The sequence below is a fragment of the Crocodylus siamensis genome, chromosome 15 (assembly GCF_052110815.1).
Source record: "Crocodylus siamensis isolate JL-2025a chromosome 15, ASM5211081v1, whole genome shotgun sequence".
Taxonomy (NCBI): domain Eukaryota; kingdom Metazoa; phylum Chordata; order Crocodylia; family Crocodylidae; genus Crocodylus; species Crocodylus siamensis.
In genome coordinates, this window is record NC_143409.1 from 16284526 (window position 1) to 16304706 (window position 20181).

General features: G+C 41.3%; 1 protein-coding gene across 3 annotated transcripts in view; it reads right to left on the reverse strand.

The window, feature by feature from the left end:
* The window catches only part of TMC3 (transmembrane channel like 3), a 43733-nt gene that overhangs the window by 2605 nt on the left and 20947 nt on the right, over positions 1-20181 (reverse strand). For all 3 annotated transcript variants that reach the window (XM_090028946.1, XM_090028947.1, XM_090028948.1), the window contains 13 exons: positions 19620-19767; positions 18298-18341; positions 17558-17705; positions 16259-16368; positions 16033-16111; positions 15275-15526; positions 13156-13284; positions 11989-12056; positions 11608-11736; positions 5543-5653; positions 4866-4991; positions 1686-1764; positions 1085-1127 (listed from right to left, as the gene is read on the reverse strand). In XM_090028946.1, coding sequence (XP_089885072.1) covers positions 1085-1127; positions 1686-1764; positions 4866-4991; positions 5543-5653; positions 11608-11736; positions 11989-12056; positions 13156-13284; positions 15275-15526; positions 16033-16111; positions 16259-16368; positions 17558-17705; positions 18298-18341; positions 19620-19767 — 1466 coding nt within the window. The remainder of the gene's footprint in view (positions 1-1084; positions 1128-1685; positions 1765-4865; positions 4992-5542; positions 5654-11607; positions 11737-11988; positions 12057-13155; positions 13285-15274; positions 15527-16032; positions 16112-16258; positions 16369-17557; positions 17706-18297; positions 18342-19619; positions 19768-20181) is intronic.

Below are 20181 nucleotides of genomic sequence, written 5' to 3' on the forward strand. Positions count from 1 at the left end.
ATTATTCCATACAATATTGAATAGCTTCAACGGTAGGAATGGAAGTGGCCCTCCCAAGCCCCCCTCCAGCTTGATGATTAGCTCATTTATTTGTAAGACATGAGAGCTACAGGTTCAAACCCTCTCAGGCAGGGGAGGGAATTGGACTTGAGTCTCCTGCATCAGTATTGTAACCACAGAAGAAGATACTATCATTTCCTCAGCTCACCTTCACCATGTTCTTTGAAGAGCCTGATGTCCAGGTACGCTCTAGGAATACCTGGTAGCTCATGCCTTGCAGGTGAGATAGGTGGAGGAACACCTAGCTTATAGATTTTGATGGGGCTTAGCTGTGGGCTATGCACCTAAGTCTCAGTACTATCCAAACGTAGGCATGTCTGGAAGCCAACCTATAGGCACCCAGAGGATCTTAATACTAGAAACTATGTATTTTAAGTGATTCCTTTAAGAAGCAGCTAAACTGGGTTATGAGGTTCAAATCTTCAACCCTAGGGCACCTATACATGTCCCCGATGCCTGCTCTGCCGCATTCTAATTAGAACATGTCAGAGCAGACACGACCGAGCGAGTCTGCTGGAGCATCTTAATTAGAATGGTCTAGAAACCGCAGCATCACGTGCATTCATTGTCTTACATCTCAAAATGGTGGCAGGGCGCTTTGACTAAAGCTCGTCGAGCGAGCTTCAGTTAAAGTACCCCCACCACCATTGTGAAGTGTGGGATGCTGAATACATGAGATGCTGTGGATGTTTTAATTAAAGCAACTCTATTTACAATGCCCCCCTCCTTCACCCCAAAGCACGTGTAAAGATGCCTTAAGTGCCTAAATCCTGCCCATGTCCTTTTGTAAATGTAGCACGTAGAGCCTTCCAAAAGATCTACATCTCACTTATTGTTACCTATAAAATACGTAGGAATGTCCTCACAGCATAAAATCTATAATATTAATGTTGATATAATGCTAAAACTGGAATTATACAACAAAAAGCAGTTTTGCCTCTTGCACATCAGATCACTAAAAGACTAAATATAAGTGATCAAAACCTTTTTTAATATCTGTATTTATCAAAGATCACCAACTTACCTACTGCCATTTGAACCACCTTTTTCTTGTCTTCAGTTCTCTCCTAAAGTGTGTGTGTATATAAATATAAAAATAGGAGGATAAATAACTAGCAGCTTGCTATGCATTAGAAAGCAAACAAATTATCAAATATTAGCACAGGATTTGTTTCATGTCGTAAAACATGGAAATCACGGACTCATAGAAAATTAAGGTTGGAAGGGACGCCAGGATGTCATCTAATCCAACCCCCTGCTCAAAGTAGGGCTATCTCCAGCTATCTAAGGCTTTGTGTAGCTGGGCCTTAAAATCCCCCATGGATGGAGATTCCACAGCCTCTCCAGGTAAGCTGTTTCAGTGCTTTCCTACGCTCCTTATGAGAAAGTTCATCTTAATATCTAACCTAAATTTTCCTTGCTGCAACCTGAGACCCATTGCTCCTTTTTCTGTCATCTGCCACCACTGAGAACTATCTAGCTCCAGGTAGTTGAACGCTGCTATTAAATCCTCTCTCAGCCTTCTCTTCTCCAGACTAAATCAACTTTAACATTTTAATCAAAGTTAGTACTTTGCTGAAAAACCACCAGCTAGAACACAATAAATGCTTTCAGTCAGTACTTACAGTTTGGATCTGCAGTCTCAGTTGATTGTTGGTGAATTTTAATGACCTTGCAATACTCTGAAGGTAATAAATTAGCATGCTGGAAGAGAGGAACAGTGAATTGTCATGAATCACACTGGAAACATTTCTAGAAGTTTATTATCAGAAGGTATCAGAGACTATAGAAATGGAAGGCGATTTAAATTAATTTCCAGGTTTTTATTTGCACCGCGGCAGGGATCTTCAGCTGTTTTTTGATGGTGAAACCAACTTAATCAAATCAATGGAGTTCCACTGCATAGCAGAGAGGTGACATGAAACACTTTCCAGGATGGTAAATTGTACCTACACTATTTTCATTTGTGCCTTCATTTGGTATAGAAGAAAACCCCTCTCTCCTATGTATTTAATACACGTAAGGCAGATGACTTTTTCTGCTTCACACCAGCTGAGAATCTGGCTCTGTATTTTCAGTATTGCACAAAGAAGCTAAATCAGGCAAACTGAGACATTATTCTGTCTTCTCTTTCAACATCTGTAACTTAATTCTTGTTGCGGATGTGGGTAAATTAGAGCTGCTTGGAGTTAAGCTAAACATAAAAAATATTAAGGCTATGTATCATAGACAGAACAACAGAGAATGATATGGCGCTAATGCACATCTTGAAGGGTAATACATATTGAAAAGAGACATAGTCGCCAGGGCACAAAAAACTTTAGTATGTTTTGTGACTGTTTGTTATACCTCAGTTTACCTTTTTGGTATTATCCTGCCTCTCTGGACAGAGTTAAACTAAGGGAGATTATTAGATAGAAACAAAACACTGACTGAGATAGGGTATCAGCAGAAAGAATGCCAAGGAGCCTCAAGGGAACAGTGGGAGATGCTATTCACTGGGAAATGCTTAGCTCCGTCCAAGGCTGGGAGCTAGCATCAAAGAGGTTCTCAATCATTTTAAAGACCCCAGTATAAGTGAGGAAGGGGTGAGCAGGCAGCAGGAAAGGTCAGAGAGATCCTTAAGGGATGCTGAAGGGGTTTTTGATCTCCTCCAGTCAAGGAATAGGGATGCCTGGGATAAGTGGAACTACCTTATGAATTGCAAGGAAAGGATAAAGCTTACATAAGACTCTGGCATGTTATTGTCTTGTTATTTTATCGTCTGCTTTCTTTTCTATGTGCCCTTAGGTGAAATAATGTTGTGGTTGTGTTTTTTTAAGAACTTTTTTGAGTCACTTTCCTCATCAGTGATCAAAGGGTCCTGAAGCCAACCTCAGTGCCAGCCTCAGTTGGGCCAGTGTTGTTAACATGCTAAACAGCACAGTTGCTGCCCAGATATCCAGCAAAAAATAAATTAAAAAAAAATGGTAGGGCTCCTTGGCTTTACGAAGAGAAGGATGAGGGTAGCGAAAATGAATCACCAGTGGATGACAAGGGAAAGGCCTGTAACTGTTCTCCTTTCCTGGCAGATTACTTGTAATAATAGTGCCGCTTTGAACGCTAGTGGATTATACCTGGCTTCCTCTGCTCAAAGCCATTTTGTAGTTACTAGGCCTCTCGCTCTTAGTAGTGAAAATCAGAGGTTCATTGAAATCCATGGGTCACAGCAATGCAAAGGATAGGAAAATTAGGCATACAGGATCTACTGTACATTCATACATTAAATGTGCATTAGACAGTAAAGATATGATGCTTTGTTACTTTGATCTCTCCACTCCTTATAACCCCAGCCTCCAGACCAAGGACACTGGTAATAGACACCAATGCTACATTGCAATCCTCATGTTTAGTCTAATGTACCTACATTCGTTTCAGAAGAGTAACAGCTGGACTGGGTTTGTGTGATATGTAATAATAAACTGCGTTTAATATCATTGGCCAGATACAGACATTACATTTTTACCAGTAAAAGTGATCAGAAACTGGGCTGTTCCCATAACAGAACAGAAGCTTGACACATAAACTAGTCTATAAAGCTGCACCAGAACAGAAGTTCAGCGCACACAAATTGGTTTAAAAATGTTGGAACCTGGTTTAAGATTTGTCCCCCACTAAAGAGCGAATGTATATTGTGTTCGCTACTGGTCTAAACTTTCCCACTTACAGAAAACAGATCATTTAAATCAATGCCACCTCAGGCTTTTTAAATGTCTGTACCTAGCCATATTGACTAACAGTGATCTCAAATGTTACTTGTAGGGCCCCGATCCTTCAGATACTTCGTGTTTATGCTTAACTCATGCTTAACACTTAGTCAATTAAGTTACTCAGATGCTTCAAGTTAGCTTTGTATGATTTTACAGGATTAACACCTTAAGAGAGAAATGCAACAAATAAATATTTGCTTGGCTCCTTTTGATTAGTAAGGCCTGTAGAAAGATTTGAATATTGGACTGAAGTCTTTACAGACTTATGCGACATAGAATCCTATTTACTACTGTATCCAAAGAATTCAAAGCTGAGAGAAGATATAATAATTTACTTAGGAAATGGGGTGGAAAAGACATCCAGTGGAGAGTCTGCAGAAAACTGTTATTAAATTAACACTTGAGCACAAGCCTTGGTAATTGATTTATCATGTCAGTAATCAGGATGATTAGGTAGCTTTGTGAAATGGGTTAAATTCTGTTTGCAATCACATACTGAACTACTGACAGACCAGGAAGGGAAGTCTGGTTGCTGAGTTCCTGAGGGAGAAAAAGGAGGCTTGAAAGCTCCCGGAAAGCCAAAATTTGACACTGTGTAGTAAGTTTGCTATTACAACCCAGGAAAGCAACCCCAGCTTCCAGGCGGTTGGCAAATGATTTTTAATTACATTAGTTTTGTCCCAGGCACTTAACTATCCCTGTTGGTATCTGGTAGATTACTCATGCCAGATTTTACTCCTTAAATTAAAGACTGAGAAAGACTGGCTCATGTGAGACTGAAGATGAAATGACCATATTGTGCCATTCATTCTTAAAGTTATACTATTCCAATTAAACCAACTGAAGGAGGAGGTGTTGCTTTTAAAATTTAATAGAATGCTTTCAACATGCTCCTATTCCCACCGGATTCTTACTCCACACATGCAATTAGATTTCTCAGATATAACGTATAAAACAACTGTCCCAAAATATTTTTTCACCACACTTCAAATTTGACTAATCATGGGTGGGTAGAGCACTAATAAGAACCATCACTATAGACAGTAAAGTACTTACAACAGAAGTAATAATGCAGGGAGAACAACTACAGGACTGCTGACGTAAGTAAGTACTGCGCTGAACCATACAGGAAAATCACTTTTAATCGTTTCAGATACAATATCATATATTTTTTCTTGTCCGCTGAGGGAGAAAAGAGTTATATTGAACTCTAAGCAAATTCTCAGTGTGTATCATTTGAAAGCAACATTACATTTAATAAACAAAAAGATTAATGGAAGACTATACAGGATGAATACAGCTTCTGTTGAACTCAATGATAGAAATTACTCGGGTGAAGGTGTCTGGATTTTTATTCTTAGAATGTGACCTGAATATTCACTAGCTATCACCCATTTATAGGTGCCTTCCTTGATGTTCACAGATACTTTGACTTGTAATATACAGCACTATGTTACGTTACATCATGCAACCATATGACAACTGAATTACACAGGTAACATCAATATTTCTGCAGTGGTTAAACAGAGGAGCAGAGTGGATTTAGAGACTCCATTATAGTAATATAGTTCATTGTGGAATGGGAGCATTTTGATCTGAGTAAGATATTATATAAATACACTTATGAACCTCTGTTTATTGGAAATTCAGGACTATATGCATAGAAGCCAATACATTTATTGAGGCAAAGGAAATTAAGTCACTGAAGTCTTTATTATTTCAGTCAAACTTACCTAAATGGACCACAGCTTAAAGATGGCTTATATCTGGCAATAGCAAAAATTGTTGGTAACATGCATAGGAACAACATAAACAGCAACATAGCTAAGTAGAAGTTGTTGGATCTGAAAGAAGGCATAACATATGTCATGTATTGATTATACAGTCAACCAGAGGAAACATGAAAGATAGAAGTCTATGGCAACCTGATAAGTGCAAGATCTATGCTCTAAAAAATCAAAACTGCTCTCTGTTATGACCAGGAACTCTGTATGAACTACGTCTGTGCAGACTCCTAATGATCCAAATTCTATTTGCTTTGCTCTCCAGCTGACCCTAATACAGTCAGAAAACCTATTTCAGTATTGCTCTACAGAAACTGAGGTGGTTTCAAAGTTCTATTTCAAGAAAATATAAAAGTCAAATTTTTGGCCTTTAAGAATATATTATTCTAACATGTTATAAAACATTACTATGATGATTATTATTATTAACAAAATAATCTTTACTTATACACATTTTGACAAAAAACGTGGCATTTAGGACAAAAGACTGTTATGTGAGACAAAGTATACAGGCTAATACTTCTTTGTATTCAAAGAAACAAATATTAAAGTAATACATTTGCAAACACTTATGTAAGTAATCTCATGGGACAACACATGTGTGGAAAGTTAAGCATTTGCATCAGGTCTTACCTACACTAGAAGCATTTCCCAGTAGATAACAGTTGGTGAGTGGGAGCAATTCTTGTTAGCAGTGTTTCTATACCCAAAAAACCCTAGTGTAGGCAGCATTCTGGCAGAAAAGGGCTTTGATGGTACATATTATTAAATTGATGGAACTGGCATAAACTTGTCATAGCCTAATAAAATTCTCTTCCTGACACTCACTAAACTGCTGTGGTTGGGTTTCACCATGCTGTGCCTCTATGCTCAAAAACCGTGATTCTCATTCAGGTGCAGCAGCACCCTGGGGTGCCTGAGATCCTTTCAAAGATGCCACAGGGTGTCACAATGGTAGAACTGTGAGGTGTGCAAACCTGATTCACAAGATAAACCCAAAGATTTTAAATAGGAAATCATAATGCTAAAACGTTGTGACCTATTGTGGTCTTTCTGAGTTTGTTACAACAGAAAAAAATACTCTATTATTTTTGCACAGACAAAAAATGAGTGAAAACTAAGAGCTGGAATTTTCTGAAGGGTGTCTCGAATCTCACAAGGGGTACCTCAAGCCTAAAAAGGTTAAGAATGACTGCTGTAAAGCTTCCCTTGGTCTGAGTGGTCTCCAGCACTCGCTCTTTCTTTGGCAAGAGACATTTTTTTTTTAATAAACTCCAGTGACCTTTGTCAGGTGTATTTTGAAGGCTCTGGGGCATGAGCTAGTTGGAACTGGCTCTGAAACGTGGAGGTTCATGTAAAGCAATGGTGATCAGTCAGAATGAACGAGTGAATGAATGACATAACTCTCAGACGGCAGCCTGAGCAACTCTCCTCACTTCCTGAATATCATCTGAATAAGTTCAATTTAAATAATTTATTTAAAATCTTTATTGTCTAAATAAGTATCATCTAAGTAAGTTCTCTACTAATTAATCCATTACTTACTTACCAAACTGCCTGGACACACTATTTTTTTTCTGGGTGTTAGCAAACTCTCTTGTCTAAATGTGCTTCCCTAGGACCATAGGATCATTATAAGATTAACTGTTAGCCCTATATCAATACCTCTCAGAATTTTGGTCCGAGGTACAAAGATATCCAGGGGTCTAAAAAAACCGAAGTTTAAAGAAGTGGAGCCATGCCCTGAGGAAACCGGAGGCTGGGGCCTCCAGGGAGACACTGGCTGCCACAGCGTCTCCGTGGTTGGCCCCTCGCCCCAGAGGCGGTGAGTAAGGGGTTGGGGGCTAAAGGAGGGGGGAAGGGACTATGGGAGGGCACCCCCACTGGCCCCGCCCACTCCCCCAGCCCCCAATCCCTGCCCTGCCCAGCCCCAGCCTGCCCCCCAAGGCCCCTGATCCCTGCAGTGCCCAGCCCCACCCCCTGCCTGCCCCCCACAAGACCCCTGATCCCTGCAGTGTCTGCCCCAGCCCCCCCGATCCCCGTGGTGCCTGGCCCCACCCCCCGCCTGCCCCCAACCCCCCCGACTCCCCATCCACCCCAGCCCCACCTAGGACCCCGCTCCCTGCCCCCATACACCCCAGCACGTTCACTTTAAAAAAACAAACAACCCCCCCCACAACACTTACCCATCAGGATCAATTGGGGTCCCACCCGCACAGCACAGGGCAGAGGGACAGCCCTAGCAGCCCCAACCTGGGCTCTCCTGCCCTGTGCTGCCCAGGGGGGACCACCCCACCCCTGCTCCTGGGGTAAGTAGAGGTATTTTTGTGAGGTTTTTTCTGTTTTTTTTCTGGGGGGGGGTTGTGTGTGGTTTGTTTTTTTTAAGTGCTGTTGCCTGGGGTTGGGGGGGAAGCCATGGGGGCCTATGGGTGCATGTGGGAGGTGGGGCTGGGCAGGGCAGCCACTAGGGGGTCTGGGGGAGTGGGGGCTGGGGTTGGGTGGGGCAGCAGCAGCTGGCGGGGGATGGGGCCCGGTGGGGCAGCAAGTGTGGGGCTGGGGTGGGGCATGTGGGCCTTGCGGGGTGGGGTAGCCCCTGTGGGGGCCATTTGGCCCCTGTTGGGGAACCATAACCCCTGTGTGGCTGTAGCCCCCCAACAGCCAGTGCTTTAACACTGTAGATATATCAATAAAATATTGCCCAACTGATTGCTGTCTCTCTGTCTCTCACTCACTCTCTCTCTTTATAGTGGCCTTTTGTTTTAATTGTGGAGGAACATGGATTCTGGGGTATTTTACAGAGTGACTTTGGGATTTTTTTTTATCAGGGATTTTTCAGTTTTCCAATAGGGAACACCAGAATTCATGCTAGGGAGGTCAGTGGCAGGACCCTGCCCGCTCAGAACTAGTACCTTGGACCCAGCTGGCTGTGGCTGACCTTCTGGTCAAATGGGGCCAGGAGGACATGCTTTGACAGTATAAAGCAGGCCACCATACCCAGAACATCTTCCAGGCAATAGTTGCCCAGGTGGCCAGGCAGGGGGCACACATGGCAGTAGTGCCACACAGAGGCCAACCCTGCAGCCACAGCCCACTGGCAGTTGATCCAGAGGAGTGGATGCCTCATCCTGGTCTGGCAGGTGCGCAGCAGGTCATAGCCAGGCAGCAGCCCCCTGCTGCTGTGGGTAGAGGGTGCAGGAAACTCTCTGGACTACTTCAGCAGTCTAGCTGGGACAAGGGGTAGTGTCCTCAGGTACCAATTGCCTGCGCCCCAGAAGCTCCTGAGATTGAGTAGCCCTGAGCTACTTGCCAGGGCAGCTTTTGTACTGCTGGGGCCAGGACAGGGCAGTTTTTTATATTGCTGGGGACAGCACAGGTGCTGGCCCCAGGCTCTAGCTCCCCCTGGCTGCAAATCCAAGAGAAGCCAGGCAGGGGTATTTTGCCCCAAGTGGCACAATTTGCTTCTCAACAAAGTGCATGTCCAAATACATGTGCTGGGGCAGAAAGTCCCGGGTCAGATTTGCACCACCTCTATTTGAGCTGAGGCAAGTGCACATGCTTGCATGTGTGACGCACCCTAAATGGAGTTTAATATACCTACTTATGGAGAGTTCATAATATCAAACAGGATTTGTAAGCTGTTCCAAGACAGATTCCCTGTGTGTCATAAAGCTGAAGAGGAAAGAACACTTTCTTGCCACCTGCATGTATGCTAGAAGTGTTTTTCATAACACTATACCAGTAATTTTTATCTCATGCCAATCAGGTCTAAGTGGTTTCAGTAGAGATATTTCACATTTAACACTTGGGTGACTGCCGACAAAACTAGAGCCGCTATCAAAAAAAGTAATATTTAAAATGAGAAGTAAAAGTGGATTTTTCAAACTGAATATTGCATTATTTACTTTTAAAGGGCCCAGTTTAATGAAAGTCAATGAAAATATTTCCCTAACTTCAATAAAACTTAAATTTTCAAAATATTTTTATTTCTCCAGTAGAGGATGAATGAATTTTTGGAGCATTAAATAGCAAGAAAAGCAATGGAACTGAGCAACTCATGGACTGAAATTTTAGAATGGGCAGACAAGGCTTGATTTAAGCATTATTCCCATATCTACATAGACATAGACCTGTCTCTTGTGAATCAGTACTACAGAACCTTCTGTTCCAAGCATGCACAGATTACGGTTTGATCATTTTACATTTATATTCTTTAAATCAGACTTGCAAAACTGCCATGAAAAATTATCAGCCTTGCCATAAAGCTACTTACTTACCCTGAGCTCCATGTCTGTTGACAGCAAAAAAAAAACCCCTACAAAAAGTATTTTACTTGCCTGTCACAAAATGTCATTTGCAACAATTAAGTGAGCAGGTACTATTTTGCAAGATTTTCTAATTACCTGGTGTAAGCCTTTAGTATCCTTTTATTTTCTTTCAATCAATTATTAGCAAGCACGAACGATGCATGTCCCCAGCGGCTGGGCATGACTGAGCTGGTAGCGGCAGGAGCATGGCAGTGATAGGCGTGGAGATCCCGCAGACGCCGCTGGTGCCTTCAGTGGTGGGACGGAGGGGGAAGGGGTGGGTGGTGAGTGCTGAACATGGTCGGCAACCACCCACAGGCGCTGCTGGGAGGGGTGACGGCGAACAGCGGTGATTGCAGACTGCCTGCAGATGTGCCTTTTTCTAGGGGATGCACGGCCACACACAGGGAGTGCATGTGCACCCACGTGCACACCCTACGTATCGTCCTTGTTAGTGAGTGATACTAGCCTGTAAGGGTGTGTGAAATGGCCCTATTCGAATCAGCTTCAGCCTGAATCAAGGACAGTGACTCGATTAGTTGATTAGCATCACTGTCCCTGATTCGATTTGCCTGAATCCAAATCTGAAGATTCGATGCTGATTCAGAGAATCAGTGATTCAGGCAGATGCAGCTTTAAATGTTTTTTCTACATACCGTGAGGTACCAGCATGGCTCATGAACACTGTGATGCACTCTCTGGCAGACCTGGACATGGACTGGAAGTGTTTCTGGTCCACTTCCGGGTCTGCTGTCAAGTGTGCTGGGGACCCCCCCACGCTTCTGTGGGACACTCCATGCGCCCCAGCATTGCAGCATTCACGAGTCACTTGCTACCTAGAGGTATGTAGAAAAAACATATAAAGCTGTGTCTATGTCTGAATCACCGAAACTTTCTGAATCTCTCCGAATCAATTCGGAGGGTTCCAATTCGATATGGAAAGATTAAAGGGTCCTCTGATTTGATTCAGATTTGGAGATTTGGCCACCAAATGGGGCTGAATCTCTGCCAAATTAAATCAGGGACCAAAGCTTTGCACAGCCCTACCAGCCTGATAATCTTGAAGAGTACAATCCACTTTGGGTTTCACGTAATGCCAACATTAGTGCTAGTTGCAATGTAGAAAATCTGTCTGTGGGGAACAGAATAGGCTGAAATTCCCCATATTGATTACAAATGTGCAGATATGTGAACATAACTTTATGTTACTATTGACTTTGACTCAGTGACCTAGAAGTGAAAGATTGCGTGTCTAGCTTCAAATCCTACTCTCTTCCCCTTTACGTCCCTGTGATGCACATTCATATTGTAATTCTCTTTACTACAATACTGCTGTATCTCCCTTTCTTCAGAAACTATATTTTACAGATATCAAGGCTTCACGCTTCAGTCATTTGAGTATATCTAATTTTACTTCCTATTTTGAGAACTCAAAGCTGCTCTCATTCCATTTATGTATAGATCAGCAGTCCCCAAACTCTGACAGACTGTACACCACCACTTTAAAATGATACAGCCTTAAGTACCACCAGCAAATTTTTCAATCAACCTTAAGTACCACCAGCAATTTTTTGTCATATAAAGTAATTATAATAAATCTGTTAACGCAAACCACTGACAGGTTGTCTGCGTACCACAGAATGGGAACCACTGATATAGATAATACATTTTTACTGCTGACAATTGAATACTGTCTTTATTTTCACTAACCTTGAAGCTCTGAAAACCTGTTGATGTGGTACATTACAGGTTAACACTGCCCAGCTTCTCAGGTACATAAGACCAATCAACTTAAGAACATTGAATGCTGGGAGGCAGGGTGAAAAGAAGGCTCCCATCCTAGAAAAAAGGATGAAATTTCAAATGTCGCTAAAATCTATTTTGTTACCATCAAATATATGTGAATAGTTCTCAAATAGGGCATGTTATATCAATGTGAAATTGCGGAGGCAGTAATCACACAATTATCTTTTTCCAAGATCATTGTTGGGTATGCCTCGCTACTGGTACTTGGTACTGGTAAGTTTAAGATGTAAGTAATAAATTAACTTGGTAATTAACGAAGGAGGAAAAAATATAAATAGTTCATACCAAATCATTCCTTGATTGTATACCAAATGTAGCACGTTCTCAGCAATTTTGAATTCTCCATATTCTGGCTACAAGAAAGATAAGAGAATGTGAATAAACTGGTTTAAATCTTTTTTCTTATAAAGAACCACTAAAAATATTGGATTGTATCTGTTCACCAGACAGAACATATTCTGAAATATCCACAGTAATATCAGTCCTTAGCAAGCAATAAGATGACAGTCAAACCTCCATTCTAGCAGGCAGGGACTCAGGTAAACTAATTTCACTCCACTTCATTCTTAAGTGATCAATGAAGAGTCTGCATATGAGGGGCTCACATCAAAAGCTGCTCCTCAGCCAACTATTACTCAACATGATCTGTATTTTTAAGGACCATGTGCTTATATGTACTGCTTCTGATAGCAGGATGTAACCATAGCCATGGAGGAGAGGAAGTTATAAGCCACCTACTCTTGGTATTTTCTAAAATTCCATGGTTTAGTCATCTTTGGCTCTGAGATTGATGCATGACCTTATTAAAGGAAAGATGTGGGAGTCTTTATGTCATTGATCATAGCTCAGAGTGGGTTTGTGGAAACCACTTGATCTTAGCGTTTACTCTGTGCCCTCCAGTTTAAATTTGCCCTGCTTAGTACCTTAGGCTTGCTCTAACCAGGATGTTGCCAAAAAAAGTACTCATTGAATCTGAGGCATAAGAGGCAGTTGTAGCTGTAGTTTATTTACAGCTTTTACATGAAAATAATACAATAAAATTGACAATAAAATTAGATATAACAACACAATTATATAATCTATGGGTTTTACTAAAAGCATACAATAAAATGACACATTCTACAAATTAAAAACTATTAAAACAGAATATAGTATATGAAGATGCAAAAAGATAGATTAAATGAAGCAATATATCAAAAGTAAAGTAAAAGTAAAAACAGGGGAATTTTATTTGATTTTGGCCAGTTATAGTCTGTCCCAGTGGTGTAATTAGGCCAGGGTGACCAGGGCAACTACCTGAGGCACTGTGGGGAAAAGGGGAGGGAAGTGAAACAAAGCATCTGCTTTTGGCACCCACACTGTCATGATCATGAAGGTACCAGAAGTTACCACTACTCATTTGTCTGTCCAATTTTCATCACTTAATTTTTTGAAATGAAATCCTATACTTACAAATTTGCTTTCTAGATCCCAACACCAGCAATCACTTAAATATCTGACAAAAAGTCCACGGAAAAAGTCTATTAACAGAATGCTTGCCACTGTGAAAATCATGTCAATAATTGACAGCTTCAGCATTTCCTGAAAGATAAATGGTGCTAAGTTATGGACTCACTTTCAAAGCAAAGAAATTGTATGACATTCTACACAGTTACTGTTGCATTTGACTTGATATAACAACCTGAACCAAGTTGTTTCAGTTAGTTCTTTTCTGCTTTGATCTTCTTTATCTGTTACTGTCTCATAGAGAGCAACAGTTAGGTTGTTTAATACAAACCCAAAGGGGGTTTGGATTGCCATGCCCAACCCTGCATCAGATAATGTGCTGTCAGAGTGGTTTTTAATGTATTAAAAGTTACCTTGTTAATCAAGAGTTCTTCATGTCTTCTATGATACTCAGATGCCTACATTTATCAAATGTGAGTATTTTAATGCATTTGTGATTGGTGCTTAGTGCTGCTTAATACCAAGAAAGTAATCAGATAATGATGAAAGCACTGTGCCCTGAAAAGGACATGTTAGATCTATTTATTTTTTTAGGAATTGCATGAAAAATGGCTATGTAGATTCAAAGACAGTAAAGGTTTAAAACACACATTTCAAATGCAGACTTAAATAAAAAAAGTCAGCCAATTATAAATACCTCACTACAGGAACATCAGCCATTTAAGCCTTTCAAACATAAAATAAAATCTGTAGCATGGCATTGCAAATTGACTGACAATACAAGACACATATTCTCCTCACTCTGAAAGCATGAAGCTCCTGATGATTTCAACAAGAGTGAGTGTGAAGAGAATACCAGATTAGGGATCTGCCAGACAAATCTAAATGGAAAATTGTGCCAAACCAAGTGAACCAAACTACTGAACAACAATTTGAACCTTTAAAAAGACTTCTTGCTATGAAACAGGGGCTGAACAATGCAGAGACCTACTAACATCATGTGCATTTCATGTGTGAAGGCCCCCAGACTGAAAGTGAGCCATTGATAAACGAAGCCCTAAGAGTCCAAAACACATTGGGACATACAGAGTGGACTGGTCACTTTTTTTTTTGGTTGTTTCAAATTTCTCTTTGAGCATTTTTATTCCACTTTCAGTCATCCAGAAGAAGGGCTATAGTTTCATAGTTGGTAGAGTCAGAAGGAACCTGAACAGATCATCAAGTCCGACCCCCTGCCACGGGCAGGAAAGAGTGCTGGGGTCAAACGACCCCAGCTAGGTGATTATCTAGCCTCCTTTTGAAGACCCCCAGGGTAGAAGCGAGCATCACTTCCCTTGGAAGTTGGTTCCAGATCCTAGCCGCCCTGACTGTGAAGTAGCGCCTCCTGATATCTAGCCTGAATCTACTCTTAGTCAACTTGTGGCCGTTGTTCCTTGTTACTCCCAGTAGTGCTCAGGGGATGAGCCCCATATGCCCCCTTTGGCCCCGTATAAATGCTACCTCCTCTGATCTCTCAAACTGCCATGGGACTTAACAACAAGTATGTGAGGCCTAAAGTTTTCCCTTAACATCTTTCAGTAAAAAAGCGAAAAAGATGACAAGGGATTTTCTGTGAGATCCTTTGTACAAGTATTCCAGGTCCAGCTAAGTCTCATGTATCCAACAGGGCTCTCAAGATCACACAAGAAATTCCCATGCAGTGTCTCTGCCCGATCATCACCCAGGGCTGCAGGTGTAACTCTGAGGAGAAGGAGATTCACTCTTCTCTTCTGTTCTCAGTGATTGCCTCCCTGAAGAAGAGAGCCACCATTCTCCCATTTTGCCCCCACGTTTGGGTGTGGAGTTGGATACAACATCTGGAGTTTGAACTCAACATACAGGTTAGGCTCTTCCACAACAAAGGCAAACCATTCTCTCAGCTAAGCTAAAAACGAGTCTGTTTCTGTCAAAGCCAATAGGAATGACCTGTTCTAGCTGTGCTATTCACTAAAATTCTGGGCTGTACAAAGACTTTTGAAGGAAATATGGCACCAGACTATTTTTAATCTGGCAGTAGTGAAGCCAAACATTTCATTTGATTTATTTTTCTTTGTAGGAAAGAAGTGAAGAGTGGGGAAGAACTTACTTGACCAACATATGTTTCCCAGCACTGATTTGGATTATTATGAGTGTTATAGGCATAGGAAACTGTCTGGTTAAGTGGTGTGACAGGTGTTGCATAGTTTGGAGTGCGACTGTCTTCCAGGCTGAACGTGCTGTTTCTACTGCCATATAGATCAGGCACCATTGTAGATAAGTTTTCTTTGAAAATTTTTTTGGTGTTTAAGGTGGTGGTGGAAGGTATCCAGTAACTTGCACTGCTGTTAGCTTCAAATTCCTGAAAAAATGAAACAGTAGTCTAATCCATGTGTTTAACAGCTAAGTTTTTAGTTGCAGTCTCTGATTCTACATCTGCAATATTTCACTGGCACCCATTTTAATACACTCAGACATGTACTTTAAATACACAAAGTAAATGGTTGGCCACTCAGCTGCTAGCTTTACATTTACAAATGAGAACAGCTACCCTGCTTTGCAGATACCACATTGATTTGAGCTGAAATGATTTAATCTAAAAACGTAGCTTATGTTGCTAAAATAATTAACCAATGAACCAACAGCTATGTTTATCAGCAACCAAATACTTTTGACTTTCCTACATACAAAGAGTAGTAAATAGACATCACTACTCATCTTCAAATTGCAATTCCACCATTTTCAACAGGTGCTGTTTGGTTTGTAACAAAGCTTATATTTGATTTTAAATAAGGTACAATAAATACAAGAATTATATCTTTAAAGTTAGCAAGTTTTACAACTGATATAACACATAAGAATACTTACAGCAATGCTCATGCTATCCACTTTATCCAACAGAGCAATGATTAAACTGTAAAGGTTCCCCAGATATAAAACAAGAACCCTGATAATGACAAGAATGGTTTTCATGACGAAATTGGATATAAATTCTATATTGACTGAAATAAAACCTGAAAATCAGTTCACCCCTCTGCTCCCTTCCCCACACTCCACATTGTTTTCAAACTGATTGGTTGAAAACTGATCATACCTGGCAAGCTGAAAGCGAAGAGTGGTCCGAGGGTGATACATCTCCAGTGCTGCCACAAGTTCAAATGCAGAGGGTGCAAGCATAGTAATTAGCGAAACAACAACACTCACCTATGGAAAAGACAATGTTCATGCAGTTTTTGAGAAGGTCTGTGTAGGGACTTGTGGAATCCTTTTGTCACTGACTGAAGCTTTGAAGAGACTTTTTTTTTTTTTCTTTTTTTAAGGAAAATGTTTTGTGTCCCAGGTCAAACTAGCCAGATCAGGTCCAAATCAGTTTAAATCATCCAAGAACCAGATGTGGCCCTGCTACAGGCAAGTATCCTCCACCCCAGCCTAGGGATTCAGATACTTCCAAATCCTTTGGCAGGTATCCTATACATTGCACATACTCAGTGCTGACCACTTGCCGCAGAAAATTCTACTTTTAAGTGTGTTACAGACAAGAGTTGTTATATGCATTTGTGATCCAGAGTAACCTATATGGAGTATTGCTGAGGAACATTTCCCGTTGCACACACACACACACACACACACACACACTGTGAATTTCTAATTTTTATTATTACAAGAAAGACTTTTACATATAAGAATCCCAAAGACATTACCCTGCTCTAATCTTACTGTGTAATTCTCTCCATATCTGTCTGCTTTTCCTTATCTCAGTTCCCAGTCATAGCTCCTAAAGGGAAACATGCATGGGTCAACGTTTTCTTAGTTCACGTGCATGGGAGGGTGGATGGGGGCGCCAGGGACTGTAAGAGCCAAGTCCCTGTGCACTGAGAAACTGCTGCATCCCTATTCTGACAGTGGCCAGTGGGAAACTCTCCCTGATGATGCTGATGTCACAGGGGATCCTATGAAATCGTAGTTCCACTCTGATCCCCACCCCGATCTATCACCATATCCTTGACCTATCCCTAGAGCCCCAGTGAATCAGAAGGGTACAAAGAGCACTTCTGAATCCCTTCTCCATGGACTGAGGGAGATGCACACTTCCTTCATGGCTCTCCTCTAAGGTTTTGATCCTATAGATGCTCTGCACGGGCTTTGCTTTATTCCCATTAGTAGTCCAACTGATTGGCTAACTGAGGCCTAAGGCTTCTCTTTAACCACCAAGGGGCAGACAGAAAGGATCTGGCATGATATTACAGATGAACATCAGCAAATCAACAATGATTTGTCATCACCCAAAAGAACTGTGAAGTCCTTGCCAAACACAGAACTCTAACCTGAATGGACAGTCACAGACGCTCCACCTGCTTCTAAGAAAAGTAAAAAGGCAGTTGACACACCATACCTCATTTTTTTCCCAGAGTGTCAGTTCCTTTTTGGTACGTTCTAGCTTTTGGGATCGATCCACCACAAAGTAAATAATGTAGATACTCCCAGCGAGGGAAAGCAGCACAAGGATGTTTGCAATAATCCTTAAGCTTATTGTCACTGCCCTGGAAAAAAGTCACATGGCAAAAATTACAGATGGCTTGTCTTGCAGAACCAGCCTTCTCTGAATGTGTAGGCTGCATGTGCCTGCAGTGGCACAAATAGTAGTGGCACAAATTTGTGCCACTACTTTATGCCACGGTGCATGCCCCTGCACATGCGCTTTGTTGTGGGATGCACTGTCCCGCTTCGGGCAACCTGCGCGTGCCCGGCTCTTCCCAGTTCCCAGTGTGCTGGAGCGGCAAAGGCACAAAGGGAGCAGTAGGGACGTTCTAGTCAGCAGCCAGAGTGTCTCACTGGAGGACCAAGCGTCCATTTTTTCTGGCACATGCTATTTTTCCATGCTCTGCTCCGCTTTTTCCCCCCACTGCGGTTTTTTTTTGCATCCAGGAAATCCTAGTACCAAATGTTGCCCCTGTGCTGCAAATTTGCAGTAGGGGCATATTTTAGCATTCCACGCATGTTATTTCTGGCACCACAAACCACATGTGCCTGCACGTCGGGACACAGCCATAAAGGATGTAAGACAAGCAAACTGGCACTGTTAACTACATTTGAGCAGTGGTTTGGAACAGATCCCCAGTAAGCTATACATACAGGTTTTTGCTTTTCTTCTTTTCCTGCTCTTCCAAAATAGCTTCCTTGAAAGAAACACAGCATTACCATTTTAGTAGCATACAACAACAAAACATATTTTTTATAAAAAACCTATACAGTTAAAAGCACGCATATACTGCACCTGTCTAAGAAATGTTGTACAAGTAGAGGCTCAGGAAAAGAAAACATGCATGCGTGTATGTGTATATTGTGTCCAATAAAAGATAAGAAATTCTGCTTCTCTCATTAAGTAAAGCAGACAGATACTCTCTTCTGCGCTGCTCCGTTACTTATCGATAATACTGTGTGCTGTGGATTTATGTAGAGAACAGCATTCTTGGAAAGCAAGGACATATTAATAAATGCTTGTCTGCTCTCTTTCTTGGCATATATTCATTTTCCCTTGCCTGAAATGTTCATGGTTTAGGTCCCAGCTCCATGCTAATGTGGACTTGTGCGCTGTCTCACTTGCTTCAACAGAACAGTACCCAGGGGCCCACACTAGCTAATCTTAAGATACGATAGGAGCCTTGGATTAGAAACCATTCAGGGGAAGGACACAATGTGCGTTTTCTGTGAAGCTTGCAGCATAAGCATGTGGGTAATATAAAATAACACCATCACCATCAGTCACACCTAGTGATAATTTGAGATAAAAATCACACAATTTATTGGTTTGTTTTAGACCTAATATGGAGTCATTTGGACCAAGGGCTTTTAGTGATGACACATACCAAATTTATGGAACCACTTACTTATGGACAATAAACGAGATGCATTTGTTTTTAAAATCTAAGCAGAAGAGGCTTATATTTAACTTTGCTTTTATTGTCAATACCCTCGTAAAATGTGTCTGGGCAATTTCTGGTGAACACAAGCATAAAATGAATGCAGATTATTCAGCTGTTAAAGGGATCCTGGCTCTAGGCCCTGTGTTAAACCAGGGATGAATTTATCTCCAGGTTTCTAAATACAAGTCACATGTGCGGTAGTGGGGATTAAACAGTGCATGATAAAAATATGATGGTGTCACTTAACAACCACAATAAATGAAATGGAAAGAAAAACTGTTACTTGAGAAGGTGACGTGAGCCTCTAATTTATATATCATACCCTTTAACCATAACTGATGTTAAAAAGTGGGCACATAGAACAAGTGCATAACACTGCTATATGTTCCCGCACAATTAGTACCAGAAATTAATATGTAACAAAAAGAGAAAAGAAACAACATGTAATAGAACAGGTGAAAAAACCAAATCAGCTATTTCACAAATCAATGGGCCTAAAACAGCTTTTTTTTTCAGGGACTCACTACTTACCCTGATGCTATTAACTATGGCAGCTGCTTTGCTTTCTGCAGCCTCAGGATTTCCTATTAAATAGTCCCAAGCGCAGAACACTCTCCAGCAAAACGTGTAATTTTCATCAGAGGCACTTGCCAGACTCATTCTGGAGTTCTTTGCCATTCTGGAAAAAGAAAAAGAACTTTCATTTTTATAAATGCTTTATGTAAAATACATTTGTGGTCTCAGTTCACAGTCTGTACATGCCCACAGCACAAAATACCATCAAAACTCATAGTAATTGGTATAATTGCAGGGAGTTTGAAGTAGAGGGGATAAGAACAGAGTAAGTGGCAGGAGTGAAATTTTATCACTGCACCTTCCAGGTCACAGTTGAGGCACTATATAGAAATGTCTAATCTTTATACGTGATGAATATGGCACTTCAGGCTTAAAGACTGACCTTCCTACCCCTTTCACTAGTATATGGTGTCATAAGTCTCTATGTCACCTTTCATTTTCCTAGAGGAAAACTACCTTGTTATCATTGCTTTTATGATCATAAGTCAGTTTGGTAAATCTGTGATGATCCTGCGTC